Raw genomic sequence first — 17,053 nt, forward strand, 5'->3', positions numbered from 1 at the left:
GGTGACAGCCAGTGACAGGACAAGGGGCAATGGGTGCAAACTGGAACACAGGAGGTTCCGCTTGAATAGGAGAAGAAACTTGTTCGCGGTGAGGGTGCCAGAGCCTGGCCCAGGCTGCCCAGGGAGGTTGTGGAGTCTCCTTCTCTGCAGACATTCCAACCCGCCTGGACACCTTCCTGTGTAACCTCAGCTGGGTGTTCCTGCTCCGGCGGGGGGGTTGCACTGGGTGAGCTTTCGAGGTCCTTTCCGACCCGTGACATTCCGGGATTCTGTGACTCTGTGACAGGAGAGGCCTGCACTCCCCGCGCCAGCGCTGGGCCCTGGCCTGGCCTGGGGGTGACACCTGTTGCCTTATAGACTCATGGCAGTGACTGACGAGGTCGTGTGATGTCACCACACTGACTGATGACGCTGTGTGACGTCACCACACTGACCGATGACGCTGTGTGACATCACCGCAATAACGCCACGGCCCGGCGCCGCCGGGCACAGCGCCCCCCGCCACCCGCGTTGCCATGGCGACCAAAAAACCTCCCACAATGCCTCGCGCCCACCGGACTACATTTCCCAGCGTCCCCCGCGCCCCGCGCTGGAGGGACAGTAGGGTCGGACTACATTTCCCGTCGTCCTCCGGGCGGGGGGCGGTGCCCTACGGTGGCCGGCGCGGCGGCGGGCGCGTGACGGGCCGGCCGGGCGCTTGCTCGCCAAGATGGCGGACGAGGAGGGCGAGTCGCTGCCGCGCTCGGCGGCGCTGCCGCAGCGGAACGGCGGCGGCGAGGGGGCCCCGGCGGGGCCGGGCGGCCCCCGCGTGGTCCGCATCGTCAAGTCGGAGTCCGGCTACGGCTTCAACGTCCGCGGCCAAGTGAGCGAGGGCGGGCAGCTGCGGAGCATCAACGGCGAGCTGTACGCGCCGCTGCAGCATGTCAGCGCCGTGCTGGGCGGCGGGGCCGCCGACCGCGCCGGGGTGCGCAAGGGGGACCGCATCCTGGAGGTGTGAGTACGGGGGGGCCGCCGCCCCGGGAGGGCTGGGCCTGGGGAGGGGGCGCTCGCTGGGGTTTGGGGGGTGGCTGAGGCCGGGAGGGGTCGGGGGGTCCCCTCGGTGGGGTTTGGAGGGGATTTGAGGGGGCTGAGCCTCCCCCGGGGGGTCCTGAGGAGGGGCTGGGGCTGGGGGGACCCCTCGTTGGGGATTTGGGGGAGACTGAGGGGGCTGAGCCTCCCCCGGGGGGTCCTGGGGAGGGGCTGGGGGGGCACTCGGTGGGGTTTAGGGGAAATGAGGGGGCTGAGGCTGGGAGGGGTCGGGGGGTCCCCTCTATGGGTATTTGGGGGGGCTGAGCCTCCCCTGAGGGGTCCTGAGGAGGAGCTGGGGCTGGGGGGACCCCTTTTTGGGGATTTGGGGGAGACTGAGGGGGCTGAGCCTCCCCCGGGGGTCCTGAGGAGGGGCTGGGGGGGTGGGCCTTCAGTGGGGTTTGGGGGAGACTGAGGGGGCTGAGCCTGGGAGGGGTCAGGGGGTTCCCTCCATGGGGATTTGGGGGGACTGAGGGGGCTGAGCCTCTCCCGGGGGGTCCTGAGGAGGGGCTGGGGCTGGGGGGACCCCTCTTTGGGGATTTGGGGGAGACTGAGGGAGCTGAGCCTCCCCTGGGGGATCCTGAGGAAGGGCTGTGCCTGGGTGGCAGGGGGGATCTTCAGTGGGGTTTGGGGAAGACTGAGGGGGCTGAGCCTGAGGCAGCCGGGGGGTTCCCTCGGCGGGGACTGAGGGGGCTGAGCCTCCCCTGGGGGGTTCTGAGGAGGGGCTGGCGGGGACCCCTCGTTGGGGTTTTGGGGGACTGAGGGGGCTGAGCCTGGGAGGGGTCAGGGGGTCCCCTCCATGGGGATTTGGGGGGACTGAGGGGGCTGAGCCTCTCCCGGGGGGTCCTGAGGAGGGGCTGGGGGGACCCCTTGTTGGGGTTTGGAGGGGACTGAGGGGGCCGAGTCTTGGGGGTTGTTATGGGGGGCCCAGCCTGGTTTCCCCGCCTTGGGGACATGGGGGGGTTGTGGGGGCAGCTGGGCCTCCGCAGGGGTTCGGGGCCGGTTTGTTCTCCTCTCAGCGGGGGCTTTTTGGGCCCCCCCCAGGGCTTCCTGTGAGGAGATGCTTTGGGGACCCCCGATGTTGGAGTGGGGTTTGATCTGCTTTGCTCTCACTGGGGATTTGGGGAGCCCTGACCCGCCCTTACTGGGGGATTTGGGGAGCTCTTAGGAGGGGGCTGGGCTGTTGTCATCCCGATTGAGGGTTCAAACCTCTTTCCAGGGAGCCATGGGGCAGCATGGTCCCCACCGAGAGCTTTGGGGGCCGGGGTGGGGGGCACAGTCTCCATCTCCTTAAAGCCTGGACACTCATGTTTTTAGGGGGTTCTTCAGGGGAACCCCCTCCTTATGGGGTGTGTGTGGGGACTGAGGGTCACAGCCTCAAGCCGGACCCTTTCCCTGAGAGGGTGAGTCTCTGGTCCCCGTCCCTGGGGAGATTCACTCCCCACCTTTGTTTTTGGGGGCACCCCTTGGTGGGAAGAGGAGAGCTGGTGGGGCCGGGGTGCTGCTGCAGGCAGGGCTGGACAGGGAGGGGCAGAACCCCCGTTTTGGGACAAAACAGGGCTGATCTCTGAAGTCCTTGGCTTGTTTCCCCGCCCCGTGCAGCTTCGCAAAGGCAGCAGAGATGGGAACGCAACCGGCCGCTTGGTTCGAACTCCTCTCGGCCCCTGGAAACATCTTTCCATGGGGATGCTCCAGCTGGGTCAAAACTGATCTTCCCCCCCATAAAAACCCCATAAAACTCCGTGTTTCTGGACTGCCGCAGGTTCCATCTCCTCGAGGCTTTTCCTCAGCCCCCCGAGGTGTATTTTTCCCAGCGTGTTCCCTTCATCTTGTGGCTGGTTCTTCCCGTGCTGAGCTGCGCGATCCCTTCCCGATCCCGCCGCGTTTGTACTTCGTGCTGAGCTGGTTAGGTTCAATTACTTATTAATTACAGGGATTTGGCGGCAGCAGGAATGCTTCGCTGCCAGGCTCCGCGGGGTGTGAAGGACACCTGCCCGTGTTTAGGTCCGGACTAGCCCGTGGCTACCACTGCCCGTGCCCCGCGCAAACCGCGGTCTGCGTCTCTCCCTGGTGACCCAAATACTTTACGCTTTGATTTCTTGTTTTTTTTGCAGAAGAACCGTTCAGGGAGGGGTGAATTCTGCACCTGGAGGATCTACTCGAGACAACCGCGGTTATCGAGCGAGGGGAAATATTTAGCGCGTGTTGCGAGGGGGAAACGCTTAAAGCGCTGTGTTTTAAACCGGAGGCTGGAATCGGGGTTTGGTCCTGGGTGCCTCGGGCGGCACGAGGTGAGGAACCGACCTTTAGTCTGTCGGTGTTTGGAAGAATTAAGAGCTGCAGATAACAGTGGTTAACGAGGGGGCAGGACCCCCCCCGTGTGGATGGGGATTTATCCACCGCTTTATCTCCCGGGAGGAACCACTTGGAATTTGCCCATGGATCTTCCTGCAGCTCTGCCAGGTCAGCTCTTGCCATTTTCCGATATCACCTCTCACTTTTCTTAACCCGGCTGCATAAATCTGCCCCAAAAACCTTCCGGGGCAGCGCGGAGCCAAGAGGACCCTCCTTCCCCCCCAGGTCTGTTAAAACTCGACTCCCGCGAGTCGATCTCAGCGTGGCTGCAAGTCGGAGCAGAAAACAATAAAACGAGACTCCAGAAATAGCTCCGATTTCCCCTCCTTTCCGCAGCGGTCGGGGGGGGCCCATCCGCCGTCCCGGTGCCGGTTCCCCTGCCCGCGGCGGGTTTGGCGTCTGTGCGTCGTGTCCGGTGCCGGTTGGGTGTTCTCTGACCCGGCTGCTGATTTCCCGGAGGGGTTTTGTTTTCAACTGTGAGCACCTCCCGGCCCTCCCCCAAAACCGAGGGGTTTTATTTCGGGTTTATTTCGAGCCCCATCCTCTCTTCGCTCCCGTATCTCGCACCCAGCTCAGACCTCTCGCTTTCCGCGGCTCCGTAATCTCCTTAGCTGGGGTGTTTCTGGGTGTCGAGGGCATTGGAGACAGACAACGAGAGCTAATTTAGCTCTTGATTATCGCCCTGAATGACAATCATAACTAATCTTGACAGGGAAGAGCGTCTCACCGCCGTTCGCTCTGCTTGCAGGGGAGCTCCCGCAAAATTGAGCGGATAAAGAAGGCGTTTGCTCTCGGTATTATTGGCCCGCAATGGGAAACGGGTCGGATGCGGGTGCGATGTGAGGGTGGGGGCCACCGTACCCCCAGACCAGAGGGTTGGTCTCTGGCGCTTGTCTCCTGCGCCGAAGAAACGGTAGAAACGGCGCCGGGAGCAGCTGCATCGCAGGAAGGGCTCGTACCCTGGATGGAAAAGCCCTCGATGGAGCCGGTGCCGTCCCGACCCTCCCGAGAGCGGTGTGTGCACGGGGTAAGAGGCGTTTCCCTCCGAGGATCAACCTCTTCATCTCCTCTTGGCCTAAAGTCTGGTTTTAAGTGTCGACTTGGGACAGAAAAAGCCGGTTCTGCTTTGGAAAAGTTGGGAACGGTCTGTAAAACGACAGCTGATGGGAGATCCTTCTCCTCTTCAACACGCCGTCTTCCCCGAATTCACCCCAACCTTTCCAGGCTCCATCCTTCGCTTCCCTGCGCACATTTTTGGGGTGTTTTACCAGAACTGGGGAATGAATTCTCCCAGTTGAGGCTGGAGGTCCAAACTGGGACTAATCCGGGTCCCCTGGCTGCGCGTTGGAGTGAAAAACAGCAAGTGGATCTTTCTTTCCTTGGGAGAACAGCGGTGGGGAAACGAAGAACCCTTGTCTGCTTGGTTTTCCGTTAAATGCACGATTAGATAAATGCAAGAGCCTTTTTCTCTGCCCCGCTTTAACGCTTCTGCGGCATATATGCACCTTGGAATGGGCACGATTGCTGAAACTGGGGGGATTTAAACCTATTTCTGCTTCCTGCGCTCTCTGCTCCGGCTTTGAGCTCCAGATAACAACGCAAACGGGGGATGATGGAGCTGTAGGGGCTTCACATATGTCCATGGACGGAGCCGGAGCCAAACCGCGCTCCCCACCTCCAGGAAGCTTCTCGCAGGCTTCCCCACATTGAATTTCCTCCTCGCCGCTCGACGGGGCAGAGTTGGGAAATTTTGCGAAGTCTTTGCAGAAAATGAGTCACCCGGCGTGCGAATGGGAGAAGTGAAACGTTCTTCTCCACGTCTCAGGGGTTTTGCTCGTTAGCGTGGGCATGATGGGGAGTTTTGGTTTGCCGGACAAATGCTGTGTCCTCGGGGTCTCACTGGAGACAATGACCATCGGGGACATGGGAACGAGAGTTTTGGGGTTCTGGTGTGTTCAAGTGGGGTTTGGGGGAATCCACTGAGGTTTTGGGGCCGCAGAGGGTCGGGAGATGGGCTTTGCTGCGCTCAAGTAGCGCGCGGTCAGTGTTTTCTTCCCCGATTCTGCGTTAAAACGGGAAAAGCCTCGCCTTCTGCGTCCAAACGCGCCGCATCGTACCGTCGAGAAACGGCAAAAGCTGCGAATTTCACTTTAAACACCCAAGCAGGCGCGCGAGCGTTCCGCCAGAGCCGGCGGCGCGTCTGGGCCCCACGGCGCTCACAACCGCTCCGCTTTCCCCTCCGCAGCAACGGAGTGAACGTGGAGGGAGCGACACACAAGCAGGTGGTGGATCTGATCCGCGCCGGCGAGAAGGAGCTGATCCTGACGGTGCTGTCGGTGCCGCCGCACGAGGCCGACAGCCTGGACCCCGGCGACGACTCCCTGGGCCAGTCGTTCTACGACTACACGGAGAAGCAGGCGGTGCCCATCTCCATCCCCACCTACAAGCACGTGGAGCAGAACGGCGAGAAGTTCGTGGTTGGTACCGGTTGGCAGTCGGAACGTTAATTCATTACGAGCTGGTTTGGGTCCCGTTTTTAATTGAGGCTCTTATTCTTCTTTGTTCTTCTTTTGCAGCGATTTCCTTTTTATTAATGTGTCTGGAATAGCTTGATCTCTTGCGATGATTAAGTAGGAAGTTATTATTTTATTCGCATAAGCTTTTGCGTTTTTGCCTCCCGTTTTACCCCAAGTGTTCAGTACATCTGTGGCGAATGGAAAAGCAAAGGGAACAGATATCTCGGAGCAACTCCCCATCTCCAGAATCTCTTTTCCCTCCCGTTTCCCTTTTCCTTTTAGGGGGAAATAGGGAAAAAAAGGCTTTTTACAACTTTGGGTTTGCACTGACGCGAGGCTGGCGGCATTTTCCTGCATAACGCCTGAATAATTCCTAGAAATAGGAAACGAAAAGCTTTGGGGAGGCGTCTCCCCGCGCTGAGCCCCCTCTCCTCCCCGCAGGTGTACAACGTGTACATGGCAGGTCGGCAGCTCTGCTCCAAGCGCTACCGCGAGTTCGCCATCCTGCACCAGAACCTGAAACGGGAGTTCGCCAACTTCACCTTCCCGCGCCTGCCGGGGAAGTGGCCGTTCTCGCTGTCCGAGCAGCAGCTGGACGCGCGGCGGCGCGGCCTGGAGGAATATCTAGAGAAAGGTACAAGAACGAATCCTCGGATGCATCCGAATCCTCGGGAACGTCCCCCCGCGGGCGCCGCGAAACTCCCCCGGGGGTTTTATCAGCGATGGGGGAGAAGCTCCTTTGGAGCCGGATTGGATTTTACGACCAAAGCGGTGAGAGGGAGCTCAGACTCGCCGTGGATAAATAACGCGGCGCCCTTCCAACAATATATGTATAATTACTTTTTTAAATGAGCTTTTTATATTTTCCCGTTGCTCGCCAGATGGGGGAAGAGGAAGGAAATTTTGGAGGGGGGGAAAGTCACATTCAAGGCCTTTCTCAGCGAGGAGCGCTGACCTGAGCCTTTTTTCTGGCCCTTTTTAACCACAATTGTCACGCCTGCAGTGGGAGTTTCCTTGGGGTTCAGTTTGGATGGTGGGAAAGCGGATGCAAAACCTTCTTTCTGCACCAAGCAAAAAGATCCGACCCTTTTTGCAGCAAAGAGGCCGTAGGTGGGAGGAAGAATGAGACCGGTTGTGTCTTAAAAGCAACACAATACAGTTCGGGTCCAAATCATCCCCTGAAATTGGCCTGAATTCCCGTATTTCAGTCCCTCTGGAATAACTTGGGGTTTTGTTATAGGCAAAAGCACTATTTATTGAAATTCTTGCCCACTTTTAAGCGTAGCGTGAACCCCTCCCGGTGCGTTACTCAACACGGCCGCTCGCTCGCGCTTCTCGGGGATTCGAGCTGGATCGTTGTCACCCTGAGACAGCCCGGACAGGATTGAGAAGGATTTTCCAGGCTGGCGCAGCACGATTGTCGTTTCCATGTGGTTTTTGGGGCTCCCGTTCCCCGCTGACCCCGCTCTCTGTCCCGCAGTGTGTTCCATCCGTGTCATCGGCGAGAGCGACATCATGCAGGAGTTCCTGTCCGAGTCGGACGAGGTGGGTGCGCTGAAGCTCTGCCCTGGGAACGCTCGGTAAACCGGGGAGCGGAGCCGTTCGCTGCCAAAGCCTCAGGCGGTTGAGCAGAAAACCGTGGCAAAGAATCCAAAAAATCAACTCGAATCCGACCCCGTCGCGGTCTGCGGCGCTTTGCTGGCGTTCCTGCCTCGGTGCAGAGCTCGTGTCTTCCTCCTCTCAGAATCCCTCTGGTGCAGGCTGGAACGGGATTCCTGAGGCTAGGTCGTTAGAAGCGACCGTTTTAATTAGCGCAAGGCGATAAATAGTCCGTAGAGCTTGGGGCTCAGTTCACACGGCGCTGATTTCTGTCCTCTCCCTTCAGAACTACAACGGCGTCTCGGACGTGGAGCTCCGAGTAGCGTTACCAGATATAACCACGGTGACGGTCAGGGTCAAAAAGAACAGCACCACGGACCAGGTGTACCAGGTGAGCTGCTCCGCTTCGCGCCTCGATTCGGACATAAACCACGACCCTGCGGGCACCCACCGGCTTCTCTCTGCTGCCCCCGTGGGTGCCGGTGGCACCGGTGACACCGTCTCGCTGTCACAGAGAGGACGGGGACGCTCGAGAGCTCTGAGCGGTGCTGCGTTTTCGCTGGCGGGCCGGAGCCATCACCGAATTAATCTTCCCTGATAATATCTGCGAGGCGGCGGGCGGGTTGTGTGTTGCGGTGGAGCCGGATCCAAGAACGGCTGCGGCGCGATGAATATTGAGGGTGGTGACGCTTTTGGGGACTCTGGCCAGGTTTGCGAGTGGAAAATGAAGTGGAAAAACGAAGGACAACTGACTTCAGCCAGCACCGCGGGAGGAAACGTGGAGCTGTCGATGAATTAAGGAGGAATAAGATGATGAGGCCCTTTTTGAAAGGGGAACTGGAAACGTTCATGTTCTCCGTGGGCTGGCGAATACTCGAGAATAACCTGCGCGGAGCTGGTTTTACCCCGAGGGGCGTGGGGAGCTGCGGCTCCCACCTTCCTCACCCCCGTTTCCCCTTCGCTTGCTCCTCAGGCCGTGGCTGCGAAAGTCGGGATGGACAGTATTACCGCAAACTACTTCGCCTTGTTCGAAGTGATCAACCACTCCTTCGGTAAGTCCGTTAATCCCCCCGGTGCTGACGAGCGGGGCAGCTCTGGTGCGAGCAGAGCTCTCGCCTTTGGGTCTTATTTCTCCTCGCAAAACCAGGAGCCCCAGGGAGGAATCGGGCAGGCACGGTCGTTTAACTTTCCATTTCTTAAGCGCTTCGAGGATTTGAGCTTTTTGTTAAACCCGGAGATGCGTTTTACTTTAGTTCAAAGGGTCCAGTGAGCTTAGAAAAAGCAAACGGAGTGACTGCGACACTGGAGAGAGGACAGAGTGCCTGGAGACGGATTTTTTCCTTTCCCTTTGCTGGGAGGGAAGCAGATGGAGAACACGCTCGTGTGTACGTTCTCCCGGGTTTACTGGAGCTGCGGACAGGCCAAAATGTGGTGGTCACGGCACAAAACGCGCGTAGCGGTTGCTTTGTGGTTTGGTTTTTCCCTGCGCTGGGTTTTCAGCCAAGCGTGTGTTTCATTCCCAGCCAGGCGCCTTCATCTCTGGATTGTCACCCCTGTGTCACCCGTTCCAACAGACTGGGCTGTGTAGGAAGAAGTTTCTTGGGCTGTTCCTCCTGCTCACCAGACTCTGGCTGAACAGCCGGGCTGATTTTTAGCTTCTTGTTGCCCTCCTAAAATGACTTATCTCGCAGAACAGATACGGTGCCCGACTAACGGGAGCTCTTAATTAGTTCCTCGTTCCTGTGAGCTCCAGCTGCTGGGAAGTTAAAGCTCCAGCGAACCTTGTGCTTGTGTTTTCTGGACGCTCGCTGTGAACACCCACATTTCCTCCGGTCTGATTACACCTCGTGTAATTGCTCTGGAGACCAGAAGCTCCGTCTGCAGCCGGAGAGTGACTGTATCCCCGCCTGGCGAAGGCGCTTGCCACCTTTTGTCCGTTGTAGCTGGGTAGAGCAGATCTGAGCACAGCACATGTCTCAGAATGGGTTGAAAAAAGCTGGATTTGGTCAGGGAGGAGTAGAGCGGACCGTGGCGCGGATCGCGGGGCGGTTCGTGCAGCCGATGCCGCGCTCACTGCGCTCTCTGCTCCTTCCAGTGCGCAAACTGGCACCCAACGAATTCCCCCACAAACTCTACGTGCAGAACTACACCTCGGCGGTGCCGGGGACGTGCCTGACCATTCGGAAGTGGCTCTTCACGACGGAGGAGGAGGTTCTTCTCAACGACAACGACCTGGCGGTCACCTACTTCTTCCATCAGGTGGGTGCCCCAAAGCTGCCACATTTTCCTGGGGGTGACGCGAGGCAGGATGAGTGTCCCGCTCCGGGCGCCGCTGTCCTTTGCCGTGCTGGCTTGAGGGCCAGTCCTGCTCGGGTAACGTGTAAAACCGGGCTGGGATGACCAGCTCAGAGGGAAATACCTGCAAAGCTCAGTCAGATGAATCCTGCTCTGTCTCAGCTGCCAAAACCGCTGTCCCAGCGCTCTCTGAACCGGCCTCTGGTGCGAATGGAAATGAAACCAGTCGTCGTCCAATTCTGTGATCTCCCAGACGGGATCTTTCCTGGCTGGCAGCTCCACGAGGCGCTTTGTGCCGGGGGCAGGAGCCCTCGCTGGGCTGCGCAGCCAAGGAGGGAGGGAAGGGGCTGGGAACCCACGCGGTCCTGAGGGGAAAAACACGTTTCCCTGCCAAGAGCAGAGCGGGTGCCTGCGGTGCAGGGCCTGCGCCAGCCCATAGCTGGAGGCAAGAGCGGGATAACAGGTACCAGCATCTCCAGATCCGTCTTTTTGCCAGGGGACGTTCTTCCCAAATCCTCCTGGACGCCCTCGTGCTCCCCGAGCAGGAGTCGCCCCTGGGCCTGGCCATCCCCTGAGGACACCGGTCACCTTCTGGGCTTTCAATTTGGTGGCGTGGGCGAAGCCTCGTGACTCGACTCTCATTTTTCCTGCCCAGGCTGTCGATGATGTGAAGAAAGGCTACATCAAAGCCGAGGAGAAGTCCTACCAGCTGCAGAAACTGTGCGAGCAGCGGAAGATGGTGATGGTGAGTTCTGCCCGGCCCGTTCGCAGAGCCGTGGCTGGAGACGGGACACTGGCTGCGCGGGGAGCCCCGCGAGGGTTCCAGGGCAGGTTGGATGGGGACGGAGCAGCCCAAGGTGTCCCCGCCACGACTGGAACCGCGTCATCTCCAGAGATCCCTTGCAACTCAACCCCAAACCTCCCCTCGCGCCTCGGCGGAACAGTGGCTTGTCCTTGGCAAGATCCCCCGTTGACTCAGCTGCAGACGATGCAGCGGTTAAACCACGTGGGTTATTGCCGGTGTTGAAAGGTGCGGTGTAGCAACCCTGCACCCGCAGCCCTGTTTCTTCGCAGCAATCCCGAGGCAAAGGTCTCGTTCCGCCTCCGTGGCCAAGGAGGGAACGCGTCCTGGCGAGCTGCTGCCCCCTCGCCGCCTTAATTTCTTCTTGATTTTTGTCCGTCAGAATTCTCCCCAGCTTGCAAGCCCTGTGTCTGATCTCAGGGGGGGGTTTTCTGCCTCTTATCGCTTGGGGGCTCGGCAGGACCGGGCGAACCTGCCCGGGGAGGGATGGGGATGCCCTGGGCTCCTCTGCCAGACACCAGCTTGGCTCCAACATCAAACGGCAGAAGAATCTGCCTTGTAAATGAGTTCCTGGGTTGCTCGGGGCTGCGGGTACTGGGGAAGGCGGCTGCCCTAGCCCTGACACCGCCGGCTGCTTTCCAAGAGCCTTGAAGTCCCTTCCCAGCTCGCTTGGGACTGTCCCCAAAGCTGCGGTGGCTCCAAGGGGGACCCGCTGCCCTGGGCTGGACCCTGGAAGGGTCGCCCGAGATGCTGAGCCGAGAAGGTTAATTATTACCTGACGATAAGGATCGGTAAATAGACGCTTCCTCCTGCGGGTTATCTCGTGGCTGTTTTGTTCCCGTTCCTCTCACCGGCTCCCTGATGGCCAAGGGAAGATATGGATCTTTGCAAAGGGTATATCCCAGCATATAAATATACATATATCCACACACACATACACCAGGACCCTGGTCCAGCAGGTCAAGAAGGCAACACGTGTGTCCCAAAGAGCCTGGGAACTCAAAGCCCTTCGTCCTCCAAATAGCCAAAATCCCTCTTTGCGTCTTTTCCTGACGGTGCAGCGCTGGGGTTTGGTTTCCTTTGGAGGGGGCTGCGGTAAAGCCGGGGATTTCCAAGGGGGTGATTAGCGCCAGCGCAATTAGCAGCATCAAGAGGCGACGTGAGTCCTGTCCCTCCGTCCCTGCGAGCTCCCGGCGCTTTCTCTCCGCAGTATTTAAACATGTTACGGACGTGCGAGGGCTACAACGAGATCATCTTCCCCCACTGCTCCTGCGACTCGCGGCGGAAGGGCCACGTCATCACCGCCATCAGCATCAAGCACTTTAAACTCCATGCCTGCACCGAGGAGGGACAGCTGGAGGTAAGGGACATCGGCGAGCACCGTGTCCCCAACCATCGCGGGGCTCGCGATGGCACCGAGCGGCCTCAGAGGGATTTTGGTGGCGGTCGGGGTTTGTTTCTGCCTCCCACCTCCTCTTCCTCACACTCTGCCGGGCTCAGCGGTGCCTCCTCTTCCTCCAGAACCAGGTCATCGCGTTCGAATGGGACGAAATGCAGCGGTGGGACACGGACGAGGAGGGCATGGCCTTTTGTTTCGAGTACGCCCGAGGAGAGAAGAAACCCCGATGGGTTAAAATCTTCACCCCCTACGTAAGTACCCCTGTCCTCCACAGACGAAAAAGCCCCAAACCTGCTTGTTTTCCCCCGAGAAAGCGGAGGAGCAGCCTGTACCGCGGCTTTCGGAGCAGACGCAGGGGCTGGTGACCAGCAGGAGGAGCTGAGCGCTCCCCGCTTTCTCTTTGCAGTTCAACTACATGCACGAGTGCTTCGAACGGGTCTTCTGCGAGCTCAAGTGGAGGAAGGAGGTAAGAACCCGCCGCTGCGGCCAAACGGCTCCGTCTTTTCAGCGTTTCTGCCCGGCAGCTCGTCCGGGGCGCGATGCCGGGTCTTGGGGAGCAGACGGGCTCTGTGGGCGGAGGGCGTTTGGTGTTCGGAGCTCCCGGTGCTGGGAGATTTCCCCCCGTGGCAAGGCCGAGCGGGATGAGGCAGATGGCAAAACCTCCGTCGAGACGGCACGGGCTGCTGAATTATTCAGAACGGCTTGTGAGAGCCCGCGGCGCAAAGCTGCTGAGAGACCCGGGAGGTTTTTGGGGCGTTTGAGCCAAACCTTGACCTGCTCGGGCGTCTCCTGGTGCTTGGACCTGGCTCTGAGCTCGGACACGAGCCCCCCTGTGCTTCCCTCTCTTCCCGCTGCTTTGCTTCACTTGGATCGTGGGGAACAGGCAGAAAACAGCCGGATAAAACACGTGTGTTCAGCTCACTCGGCGGCCCCCGGGTTTGCTGCCAAATTGCCATCCCGGAGCGGTTCTCTCCATCACGGGGTCAGAGACGAGCGCCCTCGGACACCGGATCCTCTCTCGATCTGCTCTTTGTGATATCGGCCCTACTCGCTCCGCCAACGGCTCCTCTCTGGATTTGGGTCCCTCAAACGGGGCTGAAATGCGGCAAATCTTGGAGCGGTGATCCGGGAGAACCTGCCCTGCAGCTGCCTCCTCCTAAATGGGAACGAAACCTCGTTCTGTCCGTGCCCGGAGGGTTTGGACGTGCTGGGATGCAGGGCTGGCACCGGGGGACGTTACCAGCGGGACAGAAGAGGATAAACCTGCCCGAATTTTCCAGGAAATCAGAAAAGGGGATTCTTATCCCTGCAGGACACCCCTGTCCCTCCCAGCAACAAATCGTTGCGCCTCTCGTTTTAATTTATACCCTTTTTATTCTTTTCCCTTGTCAAGGTGGAGGAGGAAGCGGCAGACAAGGATAACGAGAACTGCAGTAAAGACAATTTGCGCAGCGAGGTAACCGGGCTGAACGCAACCGCTGCTTTTCAAGGACCGAAGGCTCCGTCCCGCACGCTCGTGGCGTCTGGTTTTTCTTTTATTGCTCTGCAGCCGAGCAAAGACCTTTAGGGACTGAGGAACGGGGAGCAAACCCGCACTTTGTAGCACCTTCAAAATGCTCCTGCCTGGCCAGGATTTAAAACTAAACGCTTCAGGATGTAGTGGGAAGCATCATTGCTTGAATCCAAGACATTCCCTCGCGGCACATTCACCCAAAACGTTCACGGAGGGTCTGGAAAAGCCCCGGCACGGTGCTGGGAGCTGCCGCCAATGTCTCCCACTGCAAATCAACCTTCTTCCTTCGCTCGGGCGTCGGAAAGAGCCGCAGGTTGAGCGGTGAGAGGGAACCGCGGTCGTGCTGTGAACCCCGCAGTGCGGTTCGTCTCGGCGAGGAAGCGTCGGCCAGCAAAAGGAACAGAAAGCGGTAGCAGACGGCGTGGGCCGCGGCACCCGCGCAGGAAGGAGCCGTGACGGCGCGGGGGCGTGGGAGCTTCCCCTGCCAAACCCACCCGGCGCGATAACGCTCCCGAAAACACCCGCCGGGAGGTCGTGTGCCGGTGTCACCCCTTCCCGCGGCAAAGCGGGTGTTTGATGTCGCTACAAAGGCCGGGGACACCGCGAGGGATCCGCTCGTGCTGCTGGCTGAGAACCGCGGAGTCGTTCGGGGTGGAAAAGCCCCTGGAGATCGAGTCCAACCATAACCCACCCCCGGCACTAAACGCATCCCTGAGAACCTCATCTCTCATCTGTCCAACCCCTCCAGGGACGGTGACTCCACCACTGCCCTGGGCAGCCGGTTCCAACGCCCCACAGCCCTTTGGGGAAGAAATTACCCCAAATTACCAACCTCCCCGGCACAACCGTGCTTGGCCGGAGCTCCCGCAGCCCTTGCCGAGCGTCGCCACTTCCCGCGGCTCCGACATCTTTTCCTGGGGCCGCGCTGATGGATCCGTAACTGGAAACCAGGGAATTTGCTTTTCCTCCTCCCTTGAGTCGCTTCTCCCTCAGCACCGACCCTCCCGTCGCTTCCCTGCCACGGAAACTCATTTTTTGACTCTCTCCACCCAAAAGACTTGGGGACACGCGTCCCGCCAATGCCTCCCATCCCCACTTGGCTCTTTGTCGGTCCCATTGGCAGCAAAATCCTCCCCGCTCGGCTTCCCGGAGCAAAAATCCTCATGCAGGGGCCCCGTTTCGGGGTGAATCGCGGGGATTTTGGGGGCGGTTTGGTCGGTACCGGGGTGGGGGGTTCGGTGCAGCCGCTTCGTGGTGCGACCAGGAGCGTCCCCAGGGCTCTTGTGCTGGGGTTGGGGACCAGGACACCCCCCAGAACCCTTCCCACATTTAACATCCTTTTTTTTTTTTTTTTTTTTCCTTCTTTTTTCTTGCAGAACATTTTCCAGCTGGTCAGATCACAGCAAAGGGACGCGGCCACTTAGCCCCAGCGCACGGAACGACGACCCCCCCCCCATTAACACAGCTCTGTCATTGTATTAAAGCCCTGAAACTAAATATTATTATTAATAATAATCCCATTTGTGAGCGTCCTGTCGAAAGCACCGAGGAGCCGCTTCCCCCCCTCCCAGCCCGGCTCCCGTTCCAGAGCTTGGACTGAGCTTTTCTTTTGTACAACTGGAACGTCGTGGTTTGCACTGGTCAAACATGTATGTATGTAAAAAAACAAAAAAACCAAAAAAACCACCCAAAAATAACCCCCCACCAACCAAAGTCCCAAATACGCAAAGTTCGTTTAATTCCATCCTGGCGGCAGCACCTTTTTTACACTCGTGGGTTTTTTTCTCTTTTTAACGCACGCGTCTCCTCCCAGCACAACCTGCGGTGGTTTTTTTTTTAAAAAAAAAATAACTTCGGAGGAAAAAAAGAAAACTGGAAAAAGAGGAAAAAATAGGAGAAGAAAAAAAAAGGCGAAGGAAAAAAAAAAAGGTGAAAAAGCAGAAAAAAAAAAAGAGAAAAAAAAAAAAGACGGAAAAAAGAAAAAAAAAAAAAGGAAAAAAGCGTCACTGCTGGAAACGCCTCTGGGCACAGGTTTCAGCCTTTGATTTATTATTTCTCCCCCCCACCCCGTGTTTTGTTTTGGTTCTGGGTAATTTCATGTATTTTGGGGACGTCTGGACCCCAGTGCCGGGGGGAACTGTCCCTGGGGGGGGCCCAGGAGGAGAAATTGGGGAGGAAAAGGGGTTTTTTTTTGCTGCTTTGGGGCTGGTTTCTGCAGAGGAAAAAAAAGCAATTTAAATAAAGGGGACGCCGTGTGTCCCTGTCACCCCATGTGTCCCCCCCCCCATCACCCCATGTCCCCCCCACCGGCCTTCATGGGGTTTTTGGGGTGAAATCCTCTTGTTTTGGGGCTCCCAGAGCCTTTTGCAGGGGGGGCGGGAGCGGGGCAGGAATTAATTAGTGCCGCACTAATTGGCTTCGTGGCTCCGTCCCCCCCTCTGGGCTGGTGTCCCTGGGTGGCGGGGGGGTCCCCATGAAATGCGTCCCCCTCACGCCCCAAATTTGCTGCCATCGCATCCTCTTTAATTTATTTGAGCTTGTTCGAATTCTCTTTTCACTACAGTATTTTTTTTTTTAAATTAAAAACGAAAAAAAAAGGGCAAAAAAAGAATGGAAAAAATTAACAAACAGCCCCCCCCCCGGTCCCACCCCCTCAGCTGCTCCCGGTGTTTCATTCCTCGGTCTCTAACTCACCGGCTGTTTGGTAAAGTCACTTAGTGTAATTAATTGTAACATATTCTTTTAAATAAATTGATTTATTGATGAAAGTGCCGTGTCCTTCCCCCCCCCCACCCCCAAACCCCCACCCAGAGGCTCCTTTAAGCTTCAGGGGTTTTTTTAACTTATTTTATTTAGACAGAAAAAAAAAAAAATCAGAGGAAAAAAAAAAAATAATAAAAGGAAAAAAACCTTAAATTATCCAAAGGAACCGCAATAAATAGCAAATAAATTAAGTGGCGGCATCTGGGCCGTCGAATCCCGGGGTTCTGCGCCCCCCCCCGCCCCGCGCCCCCCACCCCGACCCACCCCCACATGGACTCAGCAGGAACCGAACCCCCAAAAAGGGGGGACAGACCCGCCCCCCCCCCCGCCCCGCGCCCCAAAACCTTCCAGACAGTGGGGACGAGGGGGGCACCGGCCGCTTTTGGGGGTGCTGGGGGGGGCACCATCCCCATTTTGGGGGGGGGGTCAGGGTCACCATCTCTATTTTGGGGTGTCAGGGTCACCGTCCCTATTTTGGGGTGTTCGGGGGCACTGTCCCAATTCAGGGGGGTCAGGGTCCCCATCCCCTTTGGGGTGTCGGGGGCACTGTCCCCATTTAGGGGTGTCGGGGGCGCTGCATTTAGGGGGCTTGGGGTCACCGTCCCATTTAGGGGTGTCGGGGGGACCGGCCCCATTTTGGGGGGGTGTCAGGGGCACTGTCCCCATTTAGGGGATACCGGGGGGGGGCACCGGTTTGGCTGGGGGGGCCCCGGCGCACCCCACTTTTGGCCGCTGCGGGTCCGGAG

General features: G+C 58.4%; 1 protein-coding gene across 2 annotated transcripts; it reads left to right on the forward strand.

The window, feature by feature from the left end:
• The first annotated feature begins 709 nt into the window (after positions 1-709).
• On the forward strand, positions 710-16,312 carry SNX27 (sorting nexin 27). 2 transcript variants are annotated; one of them, XM_065653591.1, is made up of 13 exons: positions 710-993; positions 5,666-5,897; positions 6,378-6,570; positions 7,417-7,481; positions 7,822-7,926; positions 8,509-8,587; positions 9,631-9,794; positions 10,486-10,575; positions 11,843-11,992; positions 12,154-12,282; positions 12,438-12,497; positions 13,425-13,487; positions 14,921-16,312. In XM_065653591.1, the coding sequence occupies exons 1-13, from the start codon at positions 710-712 to the stop codon at positions 14,966-14,968; spliced, it is 1,662 nt and encodes a 553-aa protein (XP_065509663.1). In that variant the 3' UTR covers positions 14,969-16,312. The 2 variants fall into 2 exon arrangements, with proteins under 2 accessions (XP_065509663.1, XP_065509664.1); XM_065653592.1 differs by lacking the exon at positions 13,425-13,487.
• Positions 16,313-17,053: the final 741 nt, after the last annotated feature.

The sequence above is a fragment of the Caloenas nicobarica genome, chromosome 31 (genome assembly GCF_036013445.1).
Source record: "Caloenas nicobarica isolate bCalNic1 chromosome 31, bCalNic1.hap1, whole genome shotgun sequence".
Classification (NCBI taxonomy): Eukaryota; Metazoa; Chordata; class Aves; order Columbiformes; family Columbidae; genus Caloenas; species Caloenas nicobarica.